Below are 17,648 nucleotides of genomic sequence, written 5' to 3'. Positions count from 1 at the left end.
GGGGGAGGCACGGGGAAGAAAGCCTCTGACAGAGGGGCAGGTGAGCAGGGCCATTCCCCTGTACGCCAAGCTCCTGGAATCCCCGGGCAAGAGGGGCTGGCAGATGGGGCAGGCCCTCCTGTGTCTGATTAGGCCCGGAACACTGTTCTGTAAACTGCTCTGGGACACAAAGCACAGACCACCTCCTCCACTGCATCAGCTCTGTTACTTCCACGGTTGTGTTTAGAAAAGACGTTTCAACCGCCACGCTGCCAAGGCCCATTAGAGACAAAGCCCAGCACAGAAGGGTACGGGACCTTCCCCGGCGCCAGCGCACTGTGTACCTGCACAGGGACAGGCTGGTCTGGGCACGTGGGTCCCTAGAAAGGTGCTCGGTCATCCCCGTGGAAGACCCAGATCAGAAGGAAACTCAGCCGTCTGCTCCTTCAGGAAGAGGAAAAGCTGTTCTGTACTATCTCTGCAGGGAGCCCCAAGGTGCCACAGAGCTCGCCAGCTGGCACCCACCCTCTGGCCAGGACCTCTCCTGCCATCTACCCAGTCATCCTTCCCGAGAACTTGAGCCTAGTTTTCCTCTGTGTGCTTAGAAACCATCAGCCGGGGTGTCCCACACTCCAAGACTGGCTTTAGAAAATGCCTAATAACACTTCCAAGTTTTCAGGTGTCAGCATCTTTCCTTCAGTCCTCCTTCCCTCCCTCCTAACTTTATTCCATCTCTCTTTCTTTCCTTCATTCATTCAGAGAGGCAACTTACTAGAGTGGTCAAAAGAACAGGCTTTGGAACCAGAGGACCAGGATCAGAAATCAGCTCTGTCACTTACACGCTGTGTGACTTTGTGCAGGCTACTTAACCTCTCTGTGCTTCAGTTTTATCATCTGTTTGACAGAGATCCAAACAGTACCTATTTCATAGGGTTGTCATGAGGATTAAATTAGCTAACATTTGCTAAGCATTTAGAATAGAACCTGGCATGGAGAAGAGGTTACATAACATTTAGTTAAGTAAAAATAAGTAAACGTATTTAACGAAGGGCCTCTCCATACCAGGCACTATTCTGGATGACTGGGGCACATCAGTGAAAGCAAAAACGAAAACAAAAACAAAGACTGCCGTCCCCAGGGAGCTGACATGCTAGTCAGGGAGATCAACGATAAACTTAATCAACATGTAAGTTATATGCTATAAGTGCTATGTGCCACGGAAAAATCAAAAGTAGGGCAGGGGAGGGAGAATTAGGAATGTGAGGGTGCAGTAGGTTTTAAACAGCGTACTTGGGGGAGGCCTCCCTGAGAAGCTGCCATTAGAGCAATGACTTGAAGAGAAAGAGTCAGCCGTGGAGGTGTCTAGGGGAAGAGCACCCCTGGCATAGTGGACAGGCAGTGCAAAGGCCCTGAGGCTGGAGTGTCTGAAGAGGAGCAAGGAGGCTGGTTGGCTGGGGAAGATTGAGGGGACAAGAGGAAGAGAAGTCTGAGGAGTCAAGGTGGGGTGGGCAGACCTTGCAGGACCTTGCAGGTCACTGAGACTGTGGATTTTACCCTGAGTAAGATGGGAGCCATTAAGGGGCTCTGGACTCAGGAGGTATAGGAGCTGACTTATGTTTTTCCCTCTGGCTGCAATGGAGGTGGTGAGAAGTGGCTGGATCCTGGGCATGTCCTGAAGCCAGGAACAATAGGATTCCCCGGTAGAATGGATACAGAGTGTGTGAGAAAGAGAGGGGTTAAGGATGCTTGCGAGGTTTGGGGCCAGACTGCTGGCAAGGTGGGGCTGCCATCGAATGAGACAGGAAAGCCATCGCTAGAGCATATTTGGGGAAAGATGGGGGCGCTCAGTTGCGGACGTGTTAAGTTTGAGATATCTACGGACACCTAAAGGAGTAGAGGGTAAACAGCCAGATACAAGGGCCTGTGGGCGAGGAGGGCAGTCTGGGCTGCAGGCAGAAATGCGGGAGTCATGGCGAACAGAAGAGCCCATCAAGGTGATGGAGACGGAGGAAAAGGCCCTGGCGCACTTCATGTGAATGAGCTGGAGAAACAGGAGCAGGCGAAGGAGACAGACGAGTGGCCAGTGAGAAGGAAGGAAACCAAGAGAGCGTGGAGACCTGACATCAGGCGTTGACAGCCAAGGGGAAGAGGGTCGCCTGTGGCTCTGCTGAGTCCAGCAAGACCAGCACCGAGGCCTGAGCTGACCACGGAGTCCAGAAGGTACTAACGACCTTGACAAGAATGCTGTGCTAGAACGGGGTGGGTTTAAGAGCAAATTCAACAAGTGCGTGCTGCGCACCGGATGTGTGACAGCCACGATGCTGAAGACAGCGGGCGGGCACAGAATCGCATCTGCTCACACACTCCCGTGATGCAAGCACGACCCTCCTACAGAGGAGGAAACTGAGGCTCAGAGTGAGGACCGCTCGGGTTTCAGGAGGGCGAGCCTGATTTCAGAGCCTGGGTTACCACCAAGTGACACGGTCCCAACAACATATCCATGCAAGCGAATGAAGGGATCCTAAACCAGCAGGGGCATAAGTCAGTCAGCTGAAGGCGGGATGCAGGGCAAGAGGAGGGGCCGGGAGGAACGTGGGGGCCGCCGGCAGATGGGAGGCTCTGGAGGGTGTGCTGGCAAGTCAAGGTCTGGGCTTACCCGTGGCCACTCCAAGTCAGGTGACCTCTGCAGGCCACTTCCCTGCCCTGAGCCTCAGGGTCCTCACCTAAGGCGGTAACGATGCCCCACCCTCCCTAACTCAGAGACGAACAGGCACGTGGAAAAAACGGACGGCAGCCTAAGCTCTGAAAGGAGCTTTCTTTGTCTGGAGGGATCTCTACTTTCTTCTGCAAGCTTTCTGTCTCAGCGAAGAGTCCTCCGACAGGACGTTTTTTTTCTCCACTATGGAACGGAAATTCCTGTCTCTGGCTGAGGCTCCTGGGCTGCCACGAGGGGATGAGGGACAGCTGGTCTCTTCCTGGCAGCATATCCTGGAGGCCGGATGTATCACGCCAGGAGGTGCCTGCTCACGGGAAACAACTGGCCCCAGGAGCTTGGAGCTTTTGTATCTGTCAGTGACAGCAGGCCCACGCACCCCCACCCCTGGTTGGCCTGGTCCAGTCCCTTGCCGACGCCACCCACCAAACGCCGCGATACCCGGAAAAGAAGGCCTCTGGTAACTCCAGCCGTGTGCTTTCAAATGCAGTGCAGAAACCTACAAGGAACAATGATGAGCCCCAGCAGACAGACCCCATTCTGCATCCCCGCTTCTTTCCATTTTTTTATAATTCAGTTCAACGCATCAGCTATTCACCGCACACAGCACTTAACAACGAAGCTAAGCGCTTTACAGTGTCTTCTCACTCAACCCTGTAAGGGGGCCCTGGCTATCATCCTCACTTCAGAGTGAGAACAGGGTCACAGAGAGGTTAAGCCCCCTGAGCAGGGTCTCACAGCCAGTAAGTGGCAGAGCTGGGATTTGAACCCAGGACTTTCCAACCCCAGTCCACACACTGGATCACTGTGCTGCACACCCCAGAGAGATGCACTGTGGCCCAGAGTGCCAACCACAGCCCCAGCACCTGGCGCACAGTAGGTCGGTGCTTGGGAGAAGCGGCTGAATGTGAAGAAAGACTCGAGGGCACGGTGGAGCGTCGGCCCCCTTTGCTCCCACAACACGAAGGGGGAAGGACCAGAGTGGACAGGCCACATCACCCAGGCCCACTTCCTCTCCCTCTCCCAACAGCATTGGTGGCCCGGGGAGTGGAATCAGCCACGCTAGAGACACCGGGTGTTTCCAAACCTAGCTGCAAACACTCCAACCCTCACCCCGCCAGGACACGAGGCACCAGCCCTGGGCAAGGGCAGCTCGCAGCCACCTCCAATATTTCAAAGAGGCTCAACAAAGAAACAGTCATCCACTTCCCCACCTGGAGGCCGTTCAGCCAGCTAAGGGGATGCTCCCTGAGTCAGTTGTCATCCTGGCTGGTCCTGGAGATTCCACACCCAATAGCCAGAGGGAGCCTCCTAAGTGTAAGTGAGATGGTGTCTCCCTCCTCCAAACCCTCACGGGTGCGCCGTCACACACAGGGTGAAGCCTGCATCCTCCCGAGGTCCTGCATGACCTGCCATGAGCTGGTCCCCCTCCTCTTTGAAAGGCCTGCTTCCACCGTTGGTCTTTCGCCAGGAACTTGGATTTGGGGAGGGTTCCCCCCATTAACTGATAAGAGGGGCCAGCTCTGCCTGAACTGCAAGCGACGTGGCCCACGCTGAACGCCTGCCAGACGTCTGCAGTCTGGAACGCTGCCCGTGCCAGGCACAGGCTGCCCACGTGGCCAGCCCCCAGTGAAACCCTGGGCCCCGAGCTCTCCAACATGCTTCCCAGGTAAACAACACCTCACACATGTCACCACAACGCACAGCTGGGGGAACTAAGCACAGACCGTGTGACTCCACTGGAAGGGGACTCTGGAAGCTCCTGCCTGGCTTCCCTCAGGTGCCTTTTCCTCTGTATCTTTTTGCTGTAGTAAGTCAGAGTGGAGAGTACGACTAGATGCTGCGTCCCAAGTGTCCTCCTAGGGAAGCACTGAACCTGGGGGTGGGCACCCCCCCGTACCCCTCCGATCTCATCTCCAGCCCTGCCTCCCTCCTCACCCCGGCTCCTGCACCCTGGCCCCCCAGCTCTCCCGGCTGCACCAATCGTGCCCCCATCCTAGGCCTTCACCTCTGCTCCTGAGCACCATGTGCCTGCCCCCCTGGCCTCCTTTGGGTGTCTGTGCACAGAGCCCCTTGTGTCCTCCTTTTATAGGAGAGCAACCCCTCCCAGGCCCCCCCCCCCCGCCGTGCTGTTCTCTTTTCCTCCACAGCCCTGCTCTCCACCTGCCACGTACACTATCTGCTCATCAGCTGCCTGTCTGCCCCACTGGAAGGTAAACTCATTAAGGACAGGAGTCTGGGGGCTCCCTTATCACAGGCAGCACCCCCCGCACGAGGGCCGGCATGTGGCAGGTGCTCAGGGAACGTCGGCCGACGAGTGAACAGTTGTGCACACCATCGCCTGGGCCAGGGGAGGACGAACCCAGCTTCCAGGTCACGGGTGATCTGTCCACAGGAAGGGCTGGGCAGAGGGACAGGCAGCCACCCGGGAGAGGGGACCACTCACCTCCAGGAGCTGTGCAGCGCTGGGCCGGGTCTCCGGGTTCTTATCCAGGGCCGTCTTCAGGAAGTCTCGGAACTCCGCAGACCTGGGAGGACAGACAGGTAAGCTGGGAGCGGGCGAGAGCCGAGAAAACTCCCCACCATCACTGACTCCACTCTCCCGGGAGGCGTGTGCTTCCCAAACACGCCCTTCAAAGGACAAAGGGCGCCTTTATAAGCTACATGGCAGAGGCGACGGGGCCTTCAAGATGCCCTTCTCGTCGCAGACAGCACCAACAGAGAGGATGTGGAAATCAGAGGAGCAGGGACTTGCCCGAGGGCACACAGTGAAACACAGCAGTGCTGGGGTTCGAGCCCCAATTCCCAGCCCAGGGCTGTGCCACGGGGCTGCTGGGGCTCACGTGGGCTCTTACTCCTGCAGTGGGATCCGGCTTATCTGGGTTACCCATTCTCTCTGATGGAGAGCCGATGTCCACAGCACAGAGGGAGGAAAGAGCCAGGAGGGTCCAGGGAGCTCAGAGAGGCCTGCAGACCCCCAGGCCCAACCGCTCCCCAACTGCAGAGCCCAGCAGCAACGGCAGAGCCCTGGCACCCCGCATCCCCCCACCCCGCGTCCCAGGCCCGCTGGCCGTCCAGCAAACACCCTCAGGCAGGCCTCCTGGCCACTTACCACTTAGAAGGCGTGAGTAGCGTGGGAGGGTCTGACTTGGCAATCTTGAGCAGGACCCGCATGGGGTTGAGCTCGTGATGCGGGGGCTCGATCTGGGCCATCTCAATCAGAGTGATGCCCAGGGACCAGATGTCGGCTTTGTAGTCATAGGGGGTGTCCTTCATGGTCTCACACATCACCACCTCGGGGGCCATCCTGAACCAACCAAGGGACAACAGAGGGCTCAGATCCTGGCCTCCACAGGCGCTTCTCAGAGACTCAGGGTCAAGGACCAGCACAAGCCAACATCAGGGGGTTGGCAGCACTCCCGAGTCATGATTTTCATTCCTTTCCATCCCACTGTCTTTCTTAGGACCGTTTTCTCACACAAGGACGCCTTCCAAGCGGCTCCGATGCCCAAGTCCTGCTGCAGTTCTGATTCCTACCACGAGATGGCAGCAACAATCCAGAACACAGGGTCCTGGGGAAGGGGTGGGTGGGAGCAGTGGGAAAGGTACCCAGGAAAAACTGGGGGTGGGAAGGGGGGGTGAAGAGAACACAACAGCACAGAGAGAAGGGATGGGAGAGAAAAGGAGAAAGAGGAATAAAAGGGCAGAGAGAGAAAGAAAGAGTGAGTAATAAGCAAGAAAGGAACCTCACTCCATGATGGGAAGTAAAACAGAAAGTAGTTAGGTGTGAAACAGAGGGTTTTTTGTTTGTTTGCTTGTTTTTAAAGTAATAGTTTTGGAAAAGAAGGAAACACAGTGGACTGGATAAGTCTGGGGAGATTTCATATAAGCACAGGAACTGAACTTGTATTGTTCATCTTCATGGCCCTAGCCCTACGCCTGGCACTCAATCAAGAACCGTTTTTCAGGGGTGTCAGTTCTTATTAATGGAGCATTTTCTATATGCACCATCCCATTCAATCCCCACAATAGCCCATTATGTAGGTGCTATTATACCGCTGATTTTACAGGTGAGTAAACTGAGGCACACGAAGCTGAGCAACATGGCCAAGGTCTCAGCGCTAGTAAGTGAGGGGATCTGGGCTCAGACCCAGCAGGCTGACTCAGGAGCCCCTGCCTCTGTCCTCTCTCCTCTAGACCAGCCAGAGGAACCGTGGAGAGTTGGAGGTGTAGCGTTCAGTCCACCATCCCCTTTCCAGAAGCTACACGACTCACCAGTAAGGCGTTCCTATGAAGGAATCTCGTTTCTGCAGAGTCTTCAGATTCTTGGCAGACACACCAAAGTCAGCTGCAAGGCAAGAATCTCAGATAGAGGACTGGATGAACATTCCTCCACCCACAGCCCTGGGGCATGGACTCAGAGACACATGTTCCAAATCAACTAACAGATGCCATTTTCTATCTAGCAAACTAGTGATCATTAAAAAACAATAATACCTACTACTGTAAGATGTATTGAGACATGCACTTTCCTACTTGTTAAGAAGAATAGAAACTGAAGGGGACTTCCCTGGTGGTCCAGTGGTTAAGAATCCACCTTCCAACGCAGGGGGTGCGGGTTCGATCCCTGGTCTGGGAACTAAGATCCCACATGCCGCGGGGCAACCAAGCCTGCACGAGGCAACTAGAGAGAAGCCCACGCGCCGCAATGATGGATCCCAGGTGCCGCAGCTAAGACCCAACACAGCCAATAAATAAATAAATAAATTTTTTTTTTTAAAAAAAGAATATATATTGGAGAGGCTTTTAGGAAAGCAGTTTGGCAATAAATAACAAGAACCTTTCAAATTATCCATACTCTTCTGGTGCAGTAATTCCAAATCTAGGAACCTACCTTAATGGAGTAATCAGGTTTTTAAAATTTTTATTATTTATTTATCTTTTATTATTTTTGGCTGCATTGGGTCTTCGTTGCTGCGCGTGGGCTTTCTCTAGCTGTGGCCAGTGGGGGCTACTCTTCATTGCAGTACACGCAGGCTTCTTACTGCAGTGGCTTCTCTTGTTGCGAAGCACAAGCTCTAGGCGTGAGGGTTTCAGTAGTTGTGGCTCACAGGCTCAGTAGCTGTGGCTCGCGGGCTCCAGAGCGCAGGCTCAGTTGTTGTGGCGCAGGGGCTTAGCTGCTCCGCGGCGTGTGGGATCTACCTGGCCCAGGACTCGAACCCGTGTCCCCTGCATCGGCAGGCAGATTCTTAACCACTGCGCCACCAGAGAAGCCCAAAATAATCTTAAATATTAAAAAAAAATTATGTGTAACGATATTCACCAAAGTGCCATCATAATAGAGACGAGTTAAAAACAATCACAATCGCTTTCAGGGAGTGATTTTAAAACTTCTTGTATGCAATATATAATATATTCTATCTTTTCCAAAAAGAATTTAAGGGACTCTCCTGGTGGTCCAATGGTTAAGACTCCACGGTCCCAAGGCAGGGGGCCCAGGTTCGATCCCTGGTCGGGGAACTAGACCCGCATGCATGCCGCAACTAAGAGTTCGCATGGCACAACTAAAGGTCCCACACGCTGCAACTAAGACCTGGCACAGCCCAATAAATAAATCAGTAAATAAATATTTTTTTAAAAAAAGAATTTAAGATGGTGTATCAAATACACACACACACACACACACACACACACACACACACACACACACACACAGAACAAGATGAAGGTAAAGGGTAAACAACTGAACAGATTAAGAAAAATGTGATACACAAACACAGTGGAATATTTTGTAGTCATTAAAGTTTTGAAGTACTTTATTCAATATTTTAATATTAAATTATACATATTAATATTAAATTTTAACATATCTTTCATAATGATAATAGATGAGGAAGGTTAAGAGGTAGAAACTTCCCATTACAAAACAAATGAGTCACGGGGATGCAATGTACAGTGTGGGTACTATAGCCAATAATCATGTAATATCTTTGTGTGGTGATAGATGGTAACTAGACTTAACATGGTGATCATTTTGTAAAGCGTAGAAATATCGACTCCCTATGCTGTGCACCAGAAACCAGCACAGTGTTGTCAATTAGACTTCAAAACAAACAAACTCCTAGAAAAATAGATCAGATGTGTAGGGGTTCGGGGCAGGGGGAATTGGATGAAGATGGTCAAAGGTACAAACTTGCAGTTATAAGGTAAATAAGTCCTAGGGAGGTAATATACAACGTGACAAATAGAATTAACACTGCTGGGTGTTATATATGAAAGTTGGTAACACAGTAATTCCTAAGAGTTCTCATCACAAGGAAAAACATTTTTTCTTTCATTTTGTAACTATACAAATGGATGTTCGCTAAACTTATTGTGATAATCATTTCATGATATATGTAAGTCCGATCATTATGCTGTGACCTTAAACTGATACAGTGCTGAATGTCAATTATATCTGAATAAAACTGGGAGTAAAAATAAATTAAAGTTTTTAAATAACATATATTTCAATGTTTCAATATTTAATAGAATATTAAAATATTTTATTGGTATATTTATATAGGATAAATGGGAAAGGGAGAGGATGTATATTGTATGGTCAGAATTGTGCCCCACTCCCTCCCCCACAAAAGGGCAAAAATATATTTTGAATTATTGGAGGAAATGTACCAGCCTGCTTAAATGGTTGTCTGTGGGTGGTAAGACTAGACGAGGTTTCTTCTGTTTTCTGAATTCCCGAAGTTTGCTGTGAGAAACGCGTATGACTTTCAGGACTAACAGAAAATAAATAAATATAATTTCTCTTTACACACACATCCACCACCACCAGTCTTGCTTCACACACCCGCTGCTAAGGGAAGAGCCCAGAGCCACGAAGAGGAATTTTCTCCAGTGCTCTGGCCTTCAGGGGCCAAGTTTCATCTTCATTAAAAACTAAACTCAGGAGGAAGCAACATCTTGAGAGAACTGTCGATGTTCAGTTTGAAGCCTGGCTTCGAGAAACTGCAAAGTTGCTATGTAACTGCTGGCCACCCCGGGAGCCTCCGCCTGGGTCTGGAAGCCACGATCGGGTGCTTTAATCAGACTCACAATTTCAAACCAGGAGGGAGCATAATGCTGAGAGACGGGCCTGAACACTAGAGAGGTGGGTTCCAGTCTTGCCCCTTCTACTGCACCAGGTTCATTCATCTATCCATTCAGGTACCATCTGGAACCACACACAGGCCCAGGGCAGAGAATACAGTGGGGAAAAAGCAAATGAAGTCCTTGCCCTCAGGCAGCTCAAAGCTTACTTGTGGAAGCAGAGAGCAATCAGATAAACACAACCACGGAAAGATAGGGCTGCGGGGCTGGGAGGGTCTACAGTGGGGGGATGTGACCTCAAGAGAGCAGGGAAGGGAGGACCTGGAGGAAGTACCACCAGGCTATTCATTCATTCAACAAGCACTAACTAAACATCCCTGGTGGGCCAGGCACTGTTCTAGGCACAGAGATGAACCAAAACCCTCACCCTCATTGCCTTGTTATTCTGGTGGTGGAAACAGGTTCTCCACACCACGTGATTCCTGGTAATGAGGAGGGCCATGCAGGGATAAGGCAGGGCAAAGGGTCAGAGAGTGCTGGATGGATGGGCGGCTATTTTAGACAGGAGGTCAAGGTCTAGGGGAAACTATTTCCAGGCAGAGGAAGCAAGCTGGCTGGAGGGCCCAGGAGGGGCAGGGCAGCATGGCTGGAAGGGCGTGGACTTGGATAAGTGGGGGAAATAGGCAGGGGCCAGGACAGTTACCAAATCTCTGACCCTCCGTTTCCCCGCTGGTGACATGGGGATGGTGAGACTGCAGAACTACTTTGTAGGGTTGCGGTGAGAATTAAATGACACATAAAGCAAACAGCTCCAAGCCCGGCTCTTGGTAAATGCTCTGTCACGATGGTGAATATTCCATGGGTACCTGAGCTGGCACCCTTGAGATCCTTACGTCGAGAAAAGGACGAGGCTGTACTGAGACCCCTTCCTGGGGAGGGGCAGGAAAGCTGGCCTCCGAACCTCAGTCAGTGCTAACTGGACAACAGCTATTCCATCAGCTGATGACAGTGCTCACGGGACAGTCTGGCTACTGGGGTTGGGGGGCTGTCGCCTTCCAGGGTGGGAGCAGCTACTGCTGCAGGGTGAGATGCAAAAACCAGCAAACCCAGGTGAGAAGCCAGCTCTGCTGCTGACCACCCTGTGGCCTGGGCAAGTCATCACCCCATCACCGGGCTCCTGGGTAAGAATGGGGAGCCAGGCCCACCTCCTTCCTGCTGGGTCCGCCTGGGCCCCACGCGGGCCTGGCTATCCTGTAAACACCAACAATGGCTGGCACGCCATTCCACGACGTCTTTGCAGGAGAGCGACTGCCTCTCAGACCCAGGGTGAGGCTTCCAGGAGGGAGGCTAGAGCTGGCCACTCCCATACCGCAGCGCCCACTGGTCCCTTCCGGAGAAGGGAGAGGAAAAGCAGAAACCACCAACTTTCAAAATGACACACAGTTGGTCCCCAGGGCCCTCCCTGAAGCAAGAGCCTGCCAGCTTTTTGGGTGGCTGCTACTTCCCCTTCTGGGGACCAGCCAGGAGGGTGGGGCGGCCCCTCCCTGCAGCCCAGAACCCTCACACTGTCCCTGGGCAGCGGTGGCCACAGCCGTTTGCTCCCTGAATGGAGTTTATAAGCCATGTCCTCTGACGGGTAGATGGCTGCCCTCGGACAATTCAAAGGCAGTCTGAGATTTTCACCAGGCAGTCTCTTCTGTTGAAAACATTCCTCCCTTCCCTTTTCCTATTTTGAAACAAGAATCAGAGACAAAGCAGCAGGCAGGTGGGGACTCCATAAATTATCATTTCCATATGGAAAGAGGCCATTTCTGCTTTGTCCCCAGCAGTATCCCAGCACCACATCTGCCACATGAAACACTCAACAGGGCTCTCAAATGAACAACAGAATAAATGAACGGACGGAAAAAAATGACAAAACTGGGTTTTAAGAAATATGTTGGACAACAATTCTATTTCTGGAAATAAATCCCCCCCCAAACAGATTTCAAATATACATGGAAGTTTCTGAAAGCATTATGCAAAAGAGTGAAAAACTGGAAAAAACCTAAGCTGCTGCTGGAGCCTGGTTGGTAGATAGTTCAGTAAATCTGGGCTCACCCGGACCATGAGATAACACGCAGCCCTTAAAAAGAACGGATTTGCCTTCGTCCACACTAACTTGGAAGTTCGTCCATAACACACTGTCCCCACCAGGGTGCTGACAGACCGATGCACTGTGTGGTATGAACAGTATGAATTCCAGTTGCATCTTAAAAGAGTGACCCACGCATACCGCGTGCACACAAAGACGTCCACAAGCATCGAAAAGAGTCTGAAAGGCTGCACATCAAACTCATTGTGACTACCTCCCCGGAAGTGGGATTTTGCTGGGGGCAGTGTGCTGAGGGGGCCTTACATGTTTTACTGACTACACCTTTTATTCTTTAAAACGTTTATGATAGAGAGTACGCATCGCTTTTATGAAAAGCAGGCTTGAAAAGCTGAGATGCATGTGACAAAGTTTGGGGTGAGGGTTGTGGGGTTTTGTTTTTGTTTTTTCAAGTAAAACTCAGTGGGAGCCAGGATGTGGTGAAAGAACTTCACACTCCACTGGGGGGTGTGAACTGGTGCACCCAGCGTGAACGGCACATTGGCCACAGGTATCAACACCACCCGACACGCTGCACACACCCAACAATCCTAATTCCAAGACTCCCCCTCAAAGGTGTGATTACAGACAGAGACTTGCAGACCCATGAACAAGCATGCCCATCACTGCGCTTGTGAGAGGATAACGTGAGAAACCTCACGAGATGCCTAAATATCCAACTTTGGGGGTTTCATAGGTCAATTATCGTTTGTGCACACGATGGAATGAATGAAAAACATTAAATAACCATGTTTCCGAGGAATATTTAAGGATGTGGGGAATTATCGGATATTATTCTATTTTTTTAAAAAGCTGACTGGAAAAAAAAATATATATATACACTATGATCCAAATTTTTTAAAAAAATACATGTTAATCTAATAAAAACTAATATTTACTGAGAACTTATAAGGTGTGCAGCGCTACACAAAGAGGCTTATGCGTATCATTTACCTTCCTCTGTATGTCATTTTGCATCTCATCAGCATCTATATTCCTACGTATGTCATTTATATCTATGACCCTTTGGGGCAGGGTCCCATCTTACAGATGAGGACAAGGAAGTTTAGAGAGATTAAGTAACTTGCAGGTGGTCACCCAGATCTAAGGACAAATGTGACACTAAGTCTGTGCTCTACCACTCTCTGGTCTTTCTGAGCTCAGAAAAAAGACTGGAAGGAAGCAGTGCATCTTGGCAAGATTAGAAGAGACTTTAATTTCCTTCTTTGTGGGTCTTATTCCTAACTGTCTATACGACTCTATCTACCTATATACTCATTCATATATTTATTTTCTTATTACCAAGGTAATACTGCTTATCAAAAATTCAAACCTTTACAAAATAAAAAGTCTCCATAATCCTGGCAGAGATAAACACTTATGAGTTTGCTGCATAGAGCTCCAGATTTATTTATAAAAATAGAAATCATATATGTAAATAAAAATATATTAAAATTATATGTATAGATCATGTTCAGGTGTTTGCTACTTTTAACAATGAAATCACATTCAACATACTATTCTGCAACTTGTTTTTTCCCCCTTCACAGGATGTATATACATCTTTACAAGAGATTACACATTTTCTACAACTTAATTTTCAATAGCTGAAGAACATTCCATTGTATGATAGTACCATAACTTATTTAAGTAATATTCTACTGGAATAAATTGGATCATTTCTGATTTCTTGCTGTTACTTATACTGTTGCAATGAATACCATTGTACATATCTTTCTATACATGTATAAATAGCACATATTACTTTTATAATCAGAAAATTACATAACAGTGTAAAATGCATTACATATTATACACACACACGCGCGCACACACACGCACACACGCGCGCGCGCGCGCAGGCAGTGAACTTAGAATGTATGAAGATATATAAGAGAATCTTTCATCTGTCCCCTTAACCGCAGGCGACCAAAAGAATCCAAGATAAGAGGAGTCTTTCCCCAGACAATGCCAATTAAAGGCAAACCACTGCCCAATTGTCCTCCTCTCCTGGACCCTCCACCCCACACCAGCGGAGTCCACAATCTAGCTTGGTCAGGGCTTACACTCGAATTCTAGGTGTCTGAGAAGCTTCCAGGTGGGCCTCAATCAGGGGTCGTGCCATGTGCCCCAGGAAGTATTTGGAAATGAATGGGGGCAGTCAGGTTACCATAACAAAAGACAGTGCTGCTGCCATTTAGTGAGAAAGAGCCAGGGACACTGCATCTCCTTACACGGCAAAAGTGTCCCATCCAGCCAGCAGTGGCCCTGTGGGCAAGAACTAGCCACAGCCCTCATGGTGCAGACAGAAAAGTGAACCCTCTCTAGAGGGTTTGGGACCTGCTGAAACTGGGGTGGTGACAGGAGAATCAAAGGCTCCCATCCCCAGCCCTGGAATCCCAGGGGTTTCCTTCCTTAGAGCAGCCGGAGGCATGCCTGGGCTCAAAAGAGAGAGGCTTCCACCAGTCACCCAAGTGACCTCTCTTAATTATCAGGACTTCTGCCTTCCCAGGAGCATCATGGGAACAGTACCAGGCAGGGAAGTGAGAAGAGTCTACTGTGATCTGAGATAAACTACTTCCTGTTTCTGAGCCTCAGTTTCCTCATCTATTAAATGGGGGTCATATTACGCAACCAACTGCGAGACTGAAAGAACTGCTCTATTTTTCTGTTTCTATTTTTATTTTCTTTTGTCTTTTAGGCAACCAGGTACACATGACCACTAATGAGGGCTTTGCTTTCCCATTCATTCCCCTCCATCTTCAGCCTCCTACCTCACTGCCTTCATCAACTCTCTCTTCTCCCACATAACCCTGCATTTTTCTGGTATTTTCTGTCTCTCTCAACCTCAATTGCAAACTCAGTCCTTTGTTCTTGCTTTCCATCCACATCTGCCTCACTCACTCCCTCTTCTGGGTCTCTATTACTCCAGCAGGCTGTGCCAGTCTATGGTGGACAGCAATTTGCTTTTCTGGCAAGTCCAAATCTTTCCTCCTTCTAGAAAACCATCTTGCCCACCCACAACCCCACAGTTTCAGGAGGGTGAGGGGGACTTCCATACTGCTACATGATCCCGCCTCCATTCTCAGAGACTGACTACAAGCTGGGCCAATAAGAGAAGCCCTCCTTACTGGGCCTCCTTGATTGGTCCAGGGATCTGCACCTGAGCCACGCTGGGCCAATCAGAGCTCTTCACTGGGATTATTGACTCTGAGACTTGAAATGATGAGGTTCAGTTCATCCTGCAGGAGGCAATGCTGGGGAAAGTAAAATTAAACCCAGCCAGAAGCTGTGTGTGAGGGGTTGCACTGAGAGCCTAACCAACATACACAGAAAGGCAGAAACCAGAGACAGTCCTAGCAGCATTGTTTTCCAGGGTCCAACTAACTCCATGTCCAGCTGCATATCTTCCCCAGCACGGTTCCATACACCATATACACACATTCTCCTGTCTGCCTTAAGTCGCGTGACCAGTTTTAATCACCTGCCACCAAGAGTCTAAGGAGGGTAGTGGTTAAGCACATGGGCTCTGAAACCAGATGCACTGGTCTAAACCCCAGCTGTTCCTCTTACTAGCTGTGTGACTTTGGGTAAGTTAATTAACCTCTCTAGGTGCCAAATCCTTCCTCTGTAAAATGTTATCAGTAGTCTGTGAGGATTCAATGAGTTACATACCAAACACTGGCTCAGTGCCTGGTAGCCACAATGAAAGAACCAAGACCCCAGCCTGCTGGCAGCAGCACACAGGAATTCTGGGTTAGGGTCCAGGTGGGGGTGAGAGGCAGGTGACTGGCTCCTGCCAGGCCTCCTGAATATCAGGGGGCCTTTGGGAAGTAGAGATCCTGTAGTAACTTGAACTGATAAAGTAATGGCAATGCTGGACTCTACTATTTACTGAGCACCTACTATGTGCCAGGCTCTGTGTTAGGCACTTTGATTTTTAGGCCAGTTCAGAGCTCTTCCCGGAACTTGAAAGACCCCAAAAGTTGTGAATTTCACCTCCCATCTTCAGAGAAGCACCTCTGGGGAGAGGAACTCAGGTTCTTTGGAGAATGAAGAACATTCCTCCTCATGACAGCTACTGTGAGACATCCCTCAGCCCAGGAAAGAAACTCAACCTTTGCCAGGCCTCTCTCTGATAGGCTGGGCACCTATAGATGCTTTGCATATATTGCCTCATTAAATCATCATACCAATTCCATGAGGTAAGAACTACTACCCCACTGTTTGAGGAAAGTAAGGTTCAAAAGGGTTAGGTGACTCATCCAAGGCCAAAGGCAGGTCCAGGACAAGAGCACAGATCTTTGGACCTCAGAGTCCTCACCCCACTTTACATCTGAACTGTCTCTGGTGGCAGACACTCTTCCTTTCCCTCTCTGCACAAATGGATTCCCACTGGCCATGAAGAACTGCTTCACAGCCACCCGGAGCTGGAATGTGTGCTCTGCTTGGCAACTATCAAATGAATCTCAGAGGAAGTCTGAAATCCTAGACAGAAGTAAACATTTAACACAAGGAAGAAGCAAAATGCCTAGTAGCAGAGAGGGACAGAACCCTGAGGCTCCCAGTGACAGTACTTTGTGTTTCAGCCCACTGGTCACAACCCTGTGAGGAGGTTCTGTTGTTACACCCACTGCACAGATGAAAAGACTGAGGCCTGAATGGTTAAATGTGTCTGTCCAGCTCGGAAGTGGCAGAGTCAGGATCTGAACCAGGCTTGTCTGTGTCTAGGGCCGACGCTTTGCTCAGCTCACCCTGCTGCTTCCCATTTATTCCCACTCCATCGAGAAACACAAACTGTCTCTGATAAGGTGACATCTCTGCTTGGGAGAAAGATCTGCTGAGCAATTCTCTTATGCAGCCCTGAGTTGCATAATGCCCCTCCAGGGGCCCCAGACGGTCCCAGGGACCTAGGAAGAGGCAGACAGACTGCTACCTCGTCTCTCAGGCCTCCTCCACTGCTTCACCAGGCGGCAGATTCCAAGCCCCAGGGGGAAGGAGGATTTTCTAAAACAGAATATCAGGACTCAGCAGGCGTCCACACCAGGTTCCCAGGGCCCAGCTGTAATTGTGTAAATACTCGCACATTCAACTCTCCCTGAACTTTTCTTCCTCCTTAATTGGTTTCCTAGTTTCCTCACCTGCATCTGTCAAGTCATCTGGAAAGCTGATGCCCCCATCTGCTCCTGCTGGGTTTCGAGTGCGGTTCTGGAGTCAGCTCGGCCCGTCAGCGCCCTCCCGACTGAAGGGGTGTGTGGAGGAAGTCAGCAAGGGAAAGGAGACCCTCACTGGGCACATCTTAGCCCCAGGCTGCTGGGGCCCTCCCTCCATCCCTGTCTCTACCCAGGGCTTCCCGGGCTTCCCTGTGCTGACAGCCCCTTAGGCTGTTCCTGACCCAGGCTGTCTGTGTCCTGTCTCCTCCATTTGATATGTTCTTTTTTTTTTTTTTTAGGTATTACCGTATGTATTTACTTTATTTTATTTATTTTACTTTTTTAGTATCTTGCATAGTTTTTTCAATTAAAAAAATTTTTTATTGGAGTATAAATGCTTTACCATGTTGTGTTAGTTTCTGCTGTACATTTAACACGTATCTGTGGAATCTAGAAAAATGGTACAGGTGAACCCATTTGCAGGGCAGGAATAGAGACACAGACATAGAGAACCGGCATGTGGACACGGCGGGGAAGAGGAGGGTGGGACGAGTTGGGAGATTAGGACTGACGTATATACACTACC

At 49.9% G+C, this 17,648-nt stretch overlaps 1 protein-coding gene across 1 annotated transcript in view; it reads right to left on the bottom strand.

Annotated features, from left to right (window-relative positions):
- STK10 (serine/threonine kinase 10) overlaps nt 1-17,648 on the bottom strand; it is a 120,005-nt gene that overhangs the window by 44,020 nt on the left and 58,337 nt on the right. The window contains exons 5-7 of the mRNA XM_060008393.1: nt 6,968-7,040; nt 5,805-5,999; nt 5,139-5,220 (exon numbers count right to left, since the gene is read on the bottom strand). Coding sequence (XP_059864376.1) covers nt 5,139-5,220; nt 5,805-5,999; nt 6,968-7,040 — 350 coding nt within the window. The remainder of the gene's footprint in view (nt 1-5,138; nt 5,221-5,804; nt 6,000-6,967; nt 7,041-17,648) is intronic.

Source organism: Delphinus delphis, chromosome 3 (genome assembly GCF_949987515.2).
Source record: "Delphinus delphis chromosome 3, mDelDel1.2, whole genome shotgun sequence".
Taxonomy (NCBI): Eukaryota; Metazoa; Chordata; class Mammalia; order Artiodactyla; family Delphinidae; genus Delphinus; species Delphinus delphis.
Note: the sequence above shows the minus strand (reverse complement) of the source record. Positions and strands in the feature narration are given on the sequence as shown.